The sequence below is a fragment of the Nanorana parkeri genome, unplaced genomic scaffold, assembly GCF_000935625.1.
Source record: "Nanorana parkeri isolate BGI_ZX_2015 unplaced genomic scaffold, ASM93562v1 scaffold476, whole genome shotgun sequence".
Classification (NCBI taxonomy): domain Eukaryota; kingdom Metazoa; phylum Chordata; class Amphibia; order Anura; family Dicroglossidae; genus Nanorana; species Nanorana parkeri.
The window spans coordinates 696,721-712,093 of record NW_017306744.1 but is presented as its reverse complement, the minus strand read 5'-3'; the positions used below and the strand labels follow the sequence as shown (position 1 = coordinate 712,093).

The window sequence follows — 15,373 nt, the reverse complement described above, 5'->3', positions numbered from 1 at the left end:
ACAATTGTACTTGTGTTTACATTGGATTTCATGTGAGCATATAGGTTTTAGATGTCTATACAGACTAATAGATTGTAAAAATTTTTGTAATGTGTATCCAGCCTTAGAGTTGGTGTACATGGGCTTTTGAGAACTTGTGCCTTGCTTTTAATTTTTTGTACAAATCCATATGAATGTATGGCAGATGTGATAAACCTTCTTCAGATGCCCATGTACACTAGCCCTAAGCTGAACTGCAGGCAAGGTGGCTAAATACAAATAAAATGCATATATTGATACAGTATTGGCTGCCATCGAATTTTTGTAATGCTTTCTAGCCTGGCAGAATAAATAACACAGCCAGATACTCAACTTCTACTGCAGCAGAAGCACAGCTTAGTAAGGGACAAGTGAGTAAAAGCAAACTGATGTCATCTATCTGTTGTCCTCTTTTTGTTGGTATGTTCACAATCTACATGCATGCATATAGCAGAGCCTATGTGGCTTAAGTGCTGGCTCTCCTTCTCCCGGTCTGACTGCTCCTGTACACCGGGTTACAGGAGGCTGAATATAAGACCAAATACAGGTGCTTTAAGTTTAAATTAAGAATGCATTTAAGGTTTTTAAATAATATGGCATGAATGTGTTTTCCTCCTGGAGTTCACCTTTTAATAATCATATTCTACATTTCCTTTGTTTATGTTGATATTCCTTTCTGTCATCACACCAAATAATAATTTGGCTTTAGCTGAAATGTATATGTTTATTTATATTTTGTTTTTGCTTCCAGTGAAGGGGATAAAGTGAAAGTGGCCCAAGGAGTATCTGGTTCCATTCAAGACAAAGGATCCATTCATAAGTTTGCACCATACCTAATTGCAGGCATTCAACATGGCTGCCAAGACATAGGGGCCAAAAGTCTCTCCATACTACGGTAAGCTTTGCTGGTTCAATATTCTTGACCTGTGCTGTGTGTTTGTTTTTATTTTTTATATACCCAGTTCTTAAGTTTTGCGTAGCATCAGATGTGTTTCTTGTACAGGTATACTTTGCGATTTTGTTAAAACTGACAATGTGTATCAATCCCTAGGTGAGTTGATTTTGTTTTTGTAATAAGTATTCATAAACCGATCATTAAAGATGAACGTTCTGGATTTTGTAGCTGATCAGAGGTGCTGCTCCTACTCAAGGCATTACAAGCAGTAGATGGCATTGTTGCCACATGTGTTTTCTTGGCCCCATTTTTGTCTATTCTGCGGACTATTGACTCATTATACTGTATATGTTTGCAGCTAACACAGCTTGATTGTAGCATTTTGCTTTATTTGCAGTTCTATGATGTATTCTGGGGAACTAAAACTGGAAAAGAGAACCATGTCTGCCCAAGTAGAAGGTGGAGTCCATGGTCTCCATTCGTAAGTCCAGATCAGTGTTTTGTAATACTTGTGTTTCCAGTCTTTTTATATTTATAGTTTGTTGCATGTCATCTGCTAGTAGTTATGATCCATATACCATTTCATGGTTGATGTTTCCCTGTGTGTGCTTGTTTTTGGGGTTTTTTTTTTTCCTTTTCAAGTTGAGTGTTACATTACTCTATATAGTTAGTTACTTGAATATGCCCATAGTTTCCTACACTGAAATTATGAGCATAGGTCTACATTTCTGCACCATTAATGGCTTGACATGTTTTGTAGTGTACTAGAGCATTGCATGGGATGCTTCGATGAATTTACCTGTACGTTTTATACCATTCCCTGTTGTTTTCAACTGCATTAAACAATGATCCCTTTTCAAAAAAGGATAAAATTAAGTCACTAAAGGAATAGAGAGATCATTTGTTTGTAACTCTTCTAAACAGATAAAAACTCTTACTTCCTTTGGTGTAATTATAAAACTGAATGTGCAGTCTCTCACTTTATAGCCACTTTTTAACTCTTCTATTCAGATGGTTTGTTCAGGCGCGGTATAGTGGGCCATCACTCTGATTGTTGATGGTAGACAGAAGGAGACAGATTTGAATAAACTGCTTTGTCATGTGATCAGTGGTACAATGGCTGTGATCACAGCAAGTATACAATGCACAGTTCAGTGTGTGTGTGTGTGTGTGTGTGTGTCCACACATGTACATGTGATTTATATGGTAAAAATAAACTAGTGCAGATCTTTTTCTTGGTGCTGGCTTTTCATACCCAAAAATATAAATGTGTTGTATATTGCAGCTTACTAGTCCATAGATAAAATGGCTGCATTCATATCCTATTTTTTAAACCAAGTAAATTTTCTAACTACTGAAATATGACTATTGATCCTGACTTAGATCTAGTAACCTTGAATCTCCATGTGTTTTTGAACTGAAATCTCAAAACAATGGTATTAGTTTTCCAAGCAATCTTCTGTAAACTACACAACCCCTTCGCCCTATTGCAGCCACCACATCTAAAGGCAGATGAGATTCTAGTGTTTAGTTACGCTGTGATGTCTGGTCTTTATCCCCTTTAAAGCGACATTGTTCGTTTAATTTAGTGAGGTAGTTGTTTGGTATCAGATCATCACAGATCATTAAAAAACTAAACTCCAACCAGCAGTCAAAAATGACTGACTCCACGCAACAAGAATTATCTGCTTGATTAGTCTAGGACAGGAAAGGAATAATAGGAAGGGCCTACCTTATTCCTGGTTCCTCGTGTAATGTGAGCGGGCCCTCAAATCCTTGCATGCTGTATACCTAGTCCTACATTGTACTTGAGGATATCTGAGCGTACATGACCAGCAAAAAGGAGTGTAATTTATTGTATAGGCCGTAGGATGAAGAGAGAACCTGCAGGGGGCTTCAGTCACATCTGCGCATTTGGAATTCAGCGTGTTTTTTGACACTGACAAAAAGCATGCAATTTTTAATAGACGTGTGGTTTTCTGAGAGAGAGTTAACCATTTCTGTGCAGGGCATTGACAGTTGTATAGTAATTTTTGACTGCTGACTGGAGTTCAGCTTTAATTGGTTACTTATTTTTCTTCTTATATAAGCCTACATAGGCTATAACTATTCTAAAGAATTTTCCTAGAAAAACAAAGCACATCTTGGATTCCTGCATACTCTTTGCTTTGGCTACCAATTTTAATTCAGCTTTAATTTTGGAGGGTTGGGGGGGGGCAGTTTGGATACATTTTGTAAAGTAAACAATACATTAAATAAAAGTTATTAGTGATTTTTAAATACTCTTCAATCATGAAAATTGGCATAGTAATCATTTTTTTTTTTCAGTTATTAGCTGGTTAAAGCACACACAATCTCCTCATTCTAAAAGTGTATGTATACCCATTTGGACAGAATGAGTAAGGATTATAACCCCTGTCAAGTTTGTATTGCTCTGTGGGTTCACCCTACTTGTCACCCTCGTTCCCAAAACGAGGGTTTGGGAAATCTAAAATGCTAGTTTTCACTAGAATAAGATGCAAGGGTAAATCTTCCAATGGGGCTACCTGTCCCAGTGGCACATTTCTGAGTGAGATTTGTTTCACTCTGTCGCAACTCGGCTACAGGAATTAAAGGGAAACTTCCCAACAGTATATGGATGGTATTATTTTACTTGCTTTAACCCTTCCCTATTTCATACCAAACAAAAAAAAAATGGCTATACATACAACATAACTCTCCTTTTTAGTCCTTTTTAGTAGATTACAAGGGAAACCTGGAATCCAACAATGTACAATTGATGACCATCATATTTGGTTTGATTTATCTCCTGTGCCTCATCATAGTTTCCATCAAAGTTATGGACCAGTAGTGATGCACAGGAGGAGGTGAGGCCAAGTGGTTCCCAAAGGGACTGTTTGCATACTAGGACACCCCACAATACCCCAGGTTGCTCTACAGTCAATATGAACAAGAGCTTGCTTCACATCTCTGCCAATAGTTCAGTAAGTTAAGTGGTTAATTTTTGGCATTTTGTTTCACAGAATGGTTATTACTCTTCTGTTTAACCGCAAAAAAACAAACATGCCCAGTTGTGTCAGATGACTACACAATAATGGTATGGTTCCCCCACATAATGACTGTTTTTTTTTAAGCTAAAATGTACGCTCCAGTCAAAAGCTATGGCTGCAGCACTTCACTTAATTTTTTTCCCCAACTGAATTCAAATACTTATTTTTCCTGCAGTTAACTGCTGGTGTGCCAGATCTTTTGTAATTGTTACCTGAACACAGTTCAGTTATCCTTGGCAAAATGCTGGTTTGTTATCAGTTTAATAAATAGGTAATTTCACATCAGCAACATGATCTATCCATCTATCTTTGCTGATTGCATTATGTCTGTCTAATTGCTAATTCAGGGTTGAGTATAGCTCATTTTTGGATTTCTGAGCAAGTTTTGTTTTCTTACTAGCAAAAGTGTGCCCTTTTCAGAATGGGCAAGGTTAAGGTGCCCACACACCTTGCGATAATCGCAGGAAATCCCGCGATCGTATGAATATCGCAAGGTGTGTGGAAGGCGTGAGACCGTTTTTACTGTAAGGTTGCACGACTTTTATCTTAGGAACATATTCGAAAATCCGCCGAGAATCGTACGATTGTCAGCAGGTGTGTGGCATGTTCATAAGATAAATGCTGCTCGGACCGGTGTGCGCATGTGCACACTGCCCGTTCAGCATTGCGGTCATCGCAAGTACGATCTGCCTGTCCAAGATAGGGAGATCGTATGTTTTTTAAATTGCCTTACAACCATCGCAAGACAAAAGTCTTGCGATGGTTGCAAGGTGTGTGCCCAGCATTAGGGTAGTTGTGCTGGACATAAAGTGCAGGTGAGGAATCTGGAGAGTATAAGGTCAGATGGTGGTTATTATAGTAGGTAGTATGTGCAGGGAAAGGAGTGCAGAGGGTATAGGAGCCAGACAGTATGTGATGGAGGAGTGCATTATGTGCAGTCGAGGAATTCAAAGGGTATGAACGTGGTCTCAATGTTTGGTAGAGGCAGTGGGAAGAGATGACATGTGTAAGACATGATCAAAATTATTTTGATCGATCAAAGTTCTTTTGATCCGTACTCTCCGCCGGCTTCCGGGTCTTCCGTTGGAGATCCGGTGACGTCACGGACATCGACGTCACCGGACTCCTCCCCCTTCCCCAAGTGGCTGTCGGCTAATGAAGGGAAGGGGGAGGAGTCTGGTGACGTTGATCCCGCCGATCGCCTATATGTGAAACACCCGGTAACGGGTGTGTGCATTTAGCGGGTCTTTTCTGCCCGTGCGTGCGGACGGCAAGAGGTTAAAAGATTTTAGATTAATCGAACAGGAAATTTTTAATCATTACCAGCCCTAATAAAAACAAAACAACAACAAAAAAAATATATATATATATATACTTGCACATATCCAGGAATACAAAGTAACGGGTAACAATAATCCACTAGAGATCTCATCACTATAAACACTGATGTGTGTGATATGCAGATGCACATGGTAAAATGAGAAATGGTTCCAAGTGTAATAAAGCAATGACTTTCCAGATTTGCAAACAATATGGTACATAGTCATTTATTCCGTTTTATATTTTGAGGAGTATCCCAGGGCTGGACAAAACTATGGGGTTAGTGAAATACACTCATCCCCATAGTTCGAGCCAACGTGGGACATTGAAATTGTCACACCTCTGCTCTATTGATCGGGAAGTGAACGAAAACATAGTGCTGCTTGCTCACTTCCTGATCATCTCCCTGCAGAGAGGGGTGACTTGTCAGTCACCGCTCCCCACAGGGATTCCCCTCTCCGATCCTCCAGAGCTGACTGGAGGGGGCGGCCATAGCGGGTTCTGCCTTTAGATAGGCAGAGCCCGCTGTCGATCAGGCAGCAGGGTGGATCTTGACAGTATTGTCTGGATCCGTCCCTGGCTGCAGCACTCTCCGCATATAGCAAGGAATAGCCCGCTATATACTGAGTTTTGGGTCACGGGAGGATGTCGGTCTATGTCCTCCTGTGACCCTGAAGAGAACTATGGGGAAAAAAGGACACTCTTTAATCAGTTTGCCTGACCAAAATGTGTTATTTTATTTTTGTTTTTTTATTTTCCTCCCTTGCATACTATATCTTTCATACCTGCTGTTTGTTGACTCCTTAAAGCAATACTCCAAACAAATGATTAAAACCCACTCTTTATACTGCCAGTATACAGTTTGTTTCAATACTGATATGTGTCTATACTTTGATTTTCTGTAATCACTGCATGCAAGGAAATCAAAGGAATTGTAAAGTTCTACACTAGATGCTGCCCAACTTCTTTTCATTCTGATGTCAATCTAGCATGTTGAATAGGAGGCATTTAGCTAGCTTCCAAGAAGTGACAACATCGGTAATACTTAACCAGTACGATATTGTTCTTTAATTGTCTAATGAGCTAACTGCGGGTTGGGTGACGGTAAAGTACGGAGCTACAATGTTTACTGCGGTCATGTTTCTAGCTAGGAAACGGTGAAGGGTTGCTGGATTTAGGGTGGCTCAACAAAGAAATTGGTGCACCTATCAGTTTGAGCCTTGTTTAAATTGCAGTTTAGCATGTCCTTCCCTGATCTATCAAACTTGTATTTGTGCTTATTTGGTGATGGTGGTGGGAAAGTTCAAACCAAATAAAATCCCAGACCGTTTATAATCTTCTCTTTTTTTCTTTTGTACATGCATCCATTCTAGATATACATTCCTACCATGTAAGTAACAGAGTATTTATGTCTTGTGTACTGAAAGGTCCATGGACAAATAAAAAATGTGTAAAACTATGGCCCTAAGTAAGACTGAGATACAGAAACCTTTTAAGTCCTCTTATCCCACAAGTGCAAAAAAATTACATATCTTTTATATGATGCCATGTGCTATTTTTTAAGTGGTTAATAGTTCTCACCGCCATTACTAAAACATCTGAACAATATATTTTTTTTCTTGTTTTAATAAAAACTGAATACTATTTATTTTGCTATTATTAAATCTGAAGTTTTTAAGTCATATAAATCCTCAAAGTTTTCGGGTTGGGTATGTACCTCAACTCCGTTTACCAGTGTTCAAAAGCCTGAGGGCTAGTTTGCATGTGATGCAGTCCGTTCAGTTTGGCAGCTGCATCAAAAACACATCACAATGCTTTCCTTTGGGAGATCTGGTGCTCTGTTTACACCAGTGCAGTCCAATCTGATGCAGTCAGAAAAAATACTGCTTGCCCTATGAAGTCCGATCAAAATAGTGCTTGCAGCATAATGTGCCTTGCGATCCATGGAGTCCGTGGTTACGGTGCCATTTACTTCAATGAACCACCATGCCCCTCCTGCCACACAAAAAAAATGAGCCTGTCTCAATTCGAGGCAGTGTGTTCTGACCAGGATCGGGCCGGAGCGCACTGCATCTGGCCTTAGAACGAGGCCTTAGATTGAGTTTGTGTACATCAAAATTCATTTATTTTTTCTACAAATATAATTTTGATACAAATACCATGCAACACCACAAAAAAGCAACTCGCGTGTGTATGTATATGTGTAATATATATATATATATATATATATATATATTTTCCAGAAAACCTTTTTTTTTCAGAAAGCATTTTAAAAAAAATTGCTCCGGTCCTGAAGTGGTTAAATTCTAAGTAAGAGGCAGGGTTTTTTTGGGGGGGGGTGTTTGTTGTTGTGGGGTTTCTTATTTTTTATTTTTTTTTTCATTTTTATCTTTCGGCTGTTGCTTGTTTTTGTTTTCCCAAATTACATATAATTTTTTTTCTTCTTTGCCATGCATACAGAAACAATCTGTTTATTTGAATCATTAGTGCAACATTTAAGATCAAAGTGTGTGTGTGGTTTTTTTGGGGAGGTTTGCAAATTCTGTTTTTAAATTGCTTGTATTTTAGCAAATGGCATTAATGGCTTTCATTGCTTAGGTTCTGTAGATGCTGACATTGGATATTAATATTCTACTGACCTTACTAAATGTGAGTGCTAAATACAAGGTTAACTCAGGAGTCCTATCATCAGCAATAATGGTGCAATTAAAAATATTGCAGTGTTCTAGCAGGTGTGCAGAGTGGGGCTTACTGCAGTAATCCTTAAAGCGACACTAAACGAAGGATAAATCTTAAAAATACATGAAGTACCGTACTTATCAACATAAATGTATCTTATTTGTGCATCACTCAGCTGTAGATCCTCAAATCATCTCTGAATTGGTGACACTGTCCTTCCTTCTGGAGGGTGGCTACTTTTGTTCGCCGGGATCACTGTGTGTGGTGTACAGTAGCCACCACTCCAAGCCCATTCAGACTACAATCTCATGTTTAGTTTACCAATTTGTATTGTGATTGTAGTCCATCACAGAAGCGAGGTTGGAGCAGTGGCTACTTTACAACACACACAGGGACCATGGAGAACAAAAGCAGTCACCCCCCAGAAGGAAGGACGGTGTCAGCACCAATTCAGATATGATTTGAGGTTCTACAGCTGCGGGATACACATACTTTTGTTTTAATGCACATACTACACTTCAAACTTGTTTTAAAAGCTTAGAGATTCACACCAAGGCATACCATAAATGTATTTAAGATGCCACGCAGTAACCTAATGCTGGCCATTCACTGTTTACATTTTAGCCGAGTAGGAAATCATTCAGCTTAAATTCAAGCCGTGGGTGGCCCTGTCTGCATCAGCTGGTTTCCCAAACTTTGAGTGAAAAATTGAAGGCGCCAGGTAGGATGTTGTCAGCCAAAGAGTGATCAGATGCAGTCACTGTTCAGGTAATCAGACAGCCATGGGTGCCGGTTGTCTGAATACAATAGTTGGCAGGGGAGATTGCTTCATCCATGCTGCTTTTCTTTTGGCAGCATTGTTTTGAATTTATTTAAACATCTGTATCTTTATGATCATTCAGACTTAACGTTGGGAACATTTCTACCTTTTACTAAATAAAGTTTTATCTTTTATATGCCAGATTCTGCTCAATACTCCTCCCCTTCACATCAACTTTATATTTCTTATTTCATAAAATCTACTTAATTGCCTTCTGGTGACTATAATCTGTATTTTACTCGGCCTGGTCTGCTCCCGTTTGGTAGCAGAAAAGCATTTGCTATTTAGTGGTTTGTTCTTTTGTTCTCAATCAAGGAAATCCAAGCCACCCAAATAACTTGACCCTTGCACTTGCTCCTTTTTTAAATAAAGCTTTAATAATTAATATATAGCCATCAGTGGTCTGTCATAGAATGTGTACACACCCCATGCTCATCCCAAAATTCAGTTCCTGGTGCTTGTGCAACCTGTTAGCAGTCCTGGGCCTTTCCATGTAGGGATCATGTCTGAGGCTGCAAATGCCAACTTTTTGAATGGTTCTATATGAATGGCTGCTGCAAGTTGCAAAAGACTGAGGTTGTGGTGATGGCTAAAGTTGTCAGCTTTTTACTACAGGTTTACTTTAACTTTTATGAATTCCAGGCTGACCTGCATACTAAGGAGAAAAAATCTAATACAGTCACCATATCGAAGTACATTTTGTGTTTACAGAAAAATGCAAGCTGCTCTTTCCAGAATTCCAGGCTCCTAGTAAATACTTGTACATTGAACTGATGTCTCAAACATCAGCTATCTGTGAACTACAAAACACTTCCTCCCTATGTAATGTAGATAAAAGGAGGAGGTGTTTGTGATGACCATGCTGCTCCTACATGGATACAGTACAGGGAGTGAACATGATCACTCTGGGACAGGATGTGTTAGTGGTAGGATCACTAGATGGAGATAAAGGAAAAAGGCTTAAAGAAAACTGCAGCCTCCACATCTAAGGGACTGGTGAGCAGCAATATTCATTTTTTGTTTCTAGAATTGGATACGCTTTAACAATATCAGGTTTATTTAATAGGAAAGCGAGAAGAGGGCGAATAATGATTGAGCCATTTACTTTGCACATTACTTTTCGCTTTATTGAAGTGAATAATTTAAAGTTTAGGGAATATTTAACATTTATGCAGTCACCTGGGTAACGTGTACTGCATCAAGGGAGATGAGAGAGAAGTTTAAATGCTCCCCCATACCTTGAACTACCTTGCATGTCTAAGGGCTGCAACATCTTCACCCTAAGGCTTGAGAAAGAGGCTGTGCCTCGAAATGCGTAGCCACCACCACACTGAGAGCCCTATTCTTCATATCGTTGCCCACCCTTCCAGACTTCTTCCCCCTACCCAAGACTCATCCTGGTAGCGTGTCACTATCCTGTACGCACTGAATACAGTTGCTCACAGCCGTTCGCGGCTTTCCCTTCCCAAGCCGCCCGGCCTGGCCAGCCGTGCATGCGTGCTGACAGGGTTCTTCACATTACTTTTACACGCGATACTACTGCATCCTGGAAATCACCCCTCACCGGACTCCCTCCAGGCTCCTGTCATTGTCTTTCCATCTTTGGCACACCAGCAGCCTCATGACTGTAAGTCACACCAATTGTTCTTTACTTACTATCAGATATCATTCAATCACACTCTAGGCAGTAGCGCTCCTTACACTCGTTTGTATATGAACAGGCAAGTGAGGTGAAGGTAAGTTTTTGTGTGTAGAGAGGGGGAGCCCCCATATTCCTTTTTCTTATTAAATGGGTAAAGTGGAAGGTTTACATTAAATTAGAGCCTGTATTTTTGGAATCGGGCAAAATACATAATTTTGGTAGTATATACACGTCACTCTATGACATAATGTGTCTTACACTTGCAAGGAAAGGCGGGGGATGGACGGCCTGATGAAGGGACCCTGAGCGGTCCCCGCAACGTTGCGGTTTACAAGATGTGTTCATGCCAATAAATTGATTGCAGTTGGACATCTGATCACTGATGTGCTGGTGATGCACTTTTTTTTATATTTGCACTGCAGGGAGAGGCACAATACCAAATATTTGTAAGGAGTCTACTCTGACTGTTAATCTGGTTTATTGTCTTACACTTTGCTTCAATTATAAATTATCATCATAGCATTTACCTACGAGACTAAACATGTTTCTTTTTTTTTTTTTTTATTTACGAGAAACGACTATACTGAAACTGGGAGACGTAGCCATCGCCAGTCTACTCCCAACATTCCCTCTCTGGTCCCAACTTATCATCATAGCCTTTTCCTTCGAGACTAAACATTTTTTTTTTTTTTTTTTTTTTAGTTACGAGAAACGACTATACTGAAACTGGGAGACGTAGCCATCGCCAGTCTACTCCCAACATTCCCTCTCTGGTCCCAACCAAACCCACGTGATGCATTGAAGAGACCCGCCTCCGTTGTCCCCAGCTCTTCGCCTTTTCCCTTTTCCCTGAATTATGCAGGAAATCCAACTCGGCAATGTTTACTGACTCACTGCATGGTGTGGTATTTGCACTAAGGACACCTTTGCATAGGGTGTGTAAGAAAGACTTGAAAGAACGAAAGACCAAACTGCTGCCATGCTGAAATACCAACTAATCATTTGTGCTGAATTAGCAGAACTTAGAAGTACATTTGTTACATTCACATCTGTTTGAAAATACAGTGATAATTCTGAGTGCTTACTTGGAGTGGATAGAAATACATTACTGTTGGAACATTACCAGAAATGATGATCATATTAATTGTGTCATATTCCGAATTCTTAGATATATTTTATGTGATGGTAACACTGACAATCTGCAGTCTCTTCCATACCATGTTTCGGCATCATGAAATGGGGCTGTGATGGAAGCAGTGGGTCAGTTTTCAAATGAAAGTAGCTCAAATGAATAGCAAACTATGGAGTTTACCTCCGATGGTAATATTGTCAGGCTGCTCTCTATGGGTTGCATTAACTCATTTTTACTTTGTTGCAAGCTTGGCTTAACTTGGCAGCGTGACTGCATATGCACATTTGTCAATTATTATATAAGGATATTCAGCCACGTTATTCCTCTATTCAATGTTATTCCTCTATTCCTGCTCTGGTGACAAGTCTAAGATTTAGCATGTTGCCCTTACTTTCGGTGACTGTAATCGAAATAGAAAGTAGGTGAAGGTTCTAGCCATTCCCCACCTTTTTGGCTGCAGTTCTACGTTACAGAATTAGTGTTTTTACTGTTGCATGGAAAGCTGGATCCAAAATGGAATATTGAGTGGGGTTTTATAATCCACATTTCATAATGAAATTCAGTTCAGAATTAAAGCTCAATTAAAGTTGCATTAATAGATCTTGTCAAACATTGTACCATTTAACATCCCTTCTTATAGTCTTTTATGTTGTAGCAATTGGGCAATGTGTATAAATATTTACTGCACAGTCCGATAGGCACCAGTGTGGCTACATTCACCATTAGGCAGCCCATTTGAAGAGGTGGCATTTCCCTGAACAGGTATTGAACACTTGGTTTTTCTCCCGGCTCCCGCCAAACACCACTAGAAATACAGTATGCTTACTGGAGGATATTTACACATTGTCACAATATTCTTCATTAGGATGGGACTGATATAGCAAGAAAATATTAAACATTTATTCTTATTACTTTGGGCACAAAATTTTCCTGTGTTCCTACTGGCTCCACCAATGGAAATCCCACCCTGGGCACAGTGTTGTACTAAAAATCTTTTAATACGTGCGGTGTATTTATACACCACGACACTTGGTGCTTTATTATATATTCAGGTTTTAGAGTAGGTAGGGGTGAATTAGGAGTGCAGATATATTGAGAAAACACCAGTGTTGAGATGCCCATACACTGGTCGAATTTCGGCCAGTTTTTAATGTGCCGGCCGAAATTTGCGGTGTGTGGGGCTGCCACCTCCACTTTCTGCCGGCATACCACGATCAGCTGATCGAAGGAGCCTGCTGGAAAATCCTTGTGCGATCAGAGCCGGTAGCCAAGGAGCTGCCTGCTCAGATCGGGTATTCTGACAGGTGCCGACAGCACCTGTCAGAATACTACGCAAACAGTGGGATTCCTCGAGATGCTGTTTGTGTTGATGAATGAATCGCGTCAATTTCTTCCCTTCAGCCTGATGATAAAAAGGGAGTAAAAAAGTGTGCAACTTAAATTGTGCTTTATACCCATCTCCACCCCCTGTGACCCTGGCAAGGAAATGCTAACCCTTCCCCATTTGACTGAAAGGTCACAGATCTCGGGGGGGGACCTGACCTTAATGTCACAAAAATTGGATTGATTTGGGCTTTACGTTGTCCATACATGAGGAGAACTGAACCTTGCATTCCAAAATGCAACAAAGGTGTTGGCCAACTGTGCAAAATTTTTCAACCTCTGAGATTGCTGTGCATGTGATCTCCATGGTAATCACTTGTATGTATGCCCCTTGTATGTATAGATTAGAAAACAATTCTTTAGTGGTTACTCAACAAATCTTTCCCATGACAAATCTAAAACTGATCATAGAACATGATTTTTCTGCCTAAAGCTGGCCATACACCTGCAGATTGTCAATGGTCAGATGGGGGAAAAGTGCAGCATATTTCTCCAGCTACGCTAAACTTTGTGGATGGAGGAATCTCTTGCGCTGGGCCAAGCTTCAGTATCTTGCTAGTCGGTCCTGCTGGATCTCAAAACACCTAAACAATGTCTGCATCCAATCAGATTGTTCAGGTATTTTGAGAGCCAGCGGGGCCAATAAGCAAGATACTGAAGTTTTGCCAAGGAGTAGATTCCTCCACCCACACAGTTTAGCGTAGATGGAGGAATCTGTTGCACTTTTCTATCTGACCACAGATAATCTATAGGTGTATGGCCAGCTTTACACTGCAGACTACACAATATTTCGGAAATTGATAGAGCATTCAGGGGAAGAGTACTGCATACAGTCTTTCAGCTGTAACTGGCGTTTTGATCATCTTCTGCTTGCAACAGGACCAACCTGCTGGATAGTTGGCTTTTCCATTTCCTGACTTGAAGTATAATTGTACAAAAAGCAATAAATGCCGAACTGAAGCTGCCCATGTGTTTTTGTATACTGTGATTTTACATGTTAATTAACATTTGAAGCTTTATTTGTGTAGCATTTATTTTAAGTTTACATGTTTTAGCTTCTAGGGTTACGCTGCATTCATTACTGGCCATGAAGTGACCCTGGCTTTGACAATGGCTTGTCCGCAGATACGATTGGAGCCTTTTGTGGCACCAAATGCATAAAGCAGTCTGTTTATAAAGGTTACATTTAATTTTTTTATCCACACTGCACTATATACTTACCAGGAGAAATTCAGGTTAACGCTCATATCTTGCATATCTACGTATGCCCCCCCTACCCCATAAAAAAGCACACAAACATTTCATACAGTACTGCTGCTAATACAGTAATTGTGCATTTAGTAATCATTTTCCGACTTGAAAATAATGTTCAGCTTTTCTAGTGCATTAAAAATGTAAAAATACAGAGAGCCAAGATAAAACCCTATTCAAATAGCATCTATTGCATATGGCATTTAGTAATCAGATGCCGAAGTGACCCTGAACGCATCCCAAAACTGTGGAACCCGGGCTAAACAGTAGTGGGTCTGTTTAGTTTTGTTTAGTGCGACACATTTTACAAACCAAATTGTGTTTTGTATGTTTTATTATAACTGGATTAACTTGCATGCTTTTTGGTACCTGCTTCTTCAGAAGGTAAAAAAAAAAGGTGAGATTAGCCGTTGGTTTGCACTAAATATTCTTTATTGCATTTTCTGCCTTTTTATTTTGCATTGTACAGACATCACATCCCAGTGGGGTTTGCAGAACCTTTGCTTTATGTAACAAATGCCCCACATTTAATATACAGAGGGGAATTTATCAAAATCTGGAGCAGCTGTGCATGGCAACCAATCCGCTTATCTGTTTCATTTCCAAAGCCTAACTGAACAAACTGGAGAGACGCAGATTGGTTGTCATGGGCAACTGCTCCAGATTTTGGCTGCTCCAGTTTTGATAAATTCACCTCACATTTTTGTATTCTCATGATATGCATTTAATAGAGGGTAACACCACTCTTGCACTGCTGGCCCAGTGGATTCAGTCATTTAGAGCCACTGACCTGGAACAACTATGACGTGACAATAAGGAGTGATGTATGTTTGTTTTTTTTTTCATGCTTGTTCCAGATCAGTATCTCAGAAACCATTGACGCCAGGCAGAAACAGTTCAATAGCATTTTTAGAATATCGGCAAGTGGCCTCCATGTTTGAGTTGATGTGGGTTGTCTATAAATTGGCTGATGGTGTCTGTGCTTTGGCTGTTCTTACATGAGCTTTTACAACTAGTTGAAGAAAGCTTTGATGGAACTGCAGTTTGGACTTTATTAAAAATATCTGCAGCAAGCTGTGTGTATGTACATGACTGTTCAGGAAAAGCAAAAAACAATGCGACATGTCTTCCTGCTTGGCACCAGCACTCTGCTCAGCGGTCATTCCAGATGCTCAGTTATGTT

General features: G+C 39.9%; 1 protein-coding gene across 4 annotated transcripts in view; it reads left to right on the top strand.

Moving 5' to 3' along the window:
• LOC108790473 (inosine-5'-monophosphate dehydrogenase 1) overlaps positions 1-11,868 on the top strand; it is a 121,418-nt gene extending 109,550 nt beyond the window's left edge. For 3 of the 4 annotated variants that reach the window (XM_018560742.1, XM_018560740.1, XM_018560741.1), the window contains exons 13-15: positions 770-913; positions 1,311-1,394; positions 11,127-11,225. In XM_018560742.1, coding sequence (XP_018416244.1) covers positions 770-913; positions 1,311-1,394; positions 11,127-11,148 — 250 coding nt within the window. In that variant the 3' untranslated portion in view covers positions 11,149-11,225. Of the gene's footprint in view, positions 1-769; positions 914-1,310; positions 1,395-6,656; positions 6,674-11,126 lie in introns of all 4 variants that reach the window. The other variant, XM_018560738.1, reaches the window with a different exon arrangement.
• Positions 11,869-15,373: the final 3,505 nt, after the last annotated feature.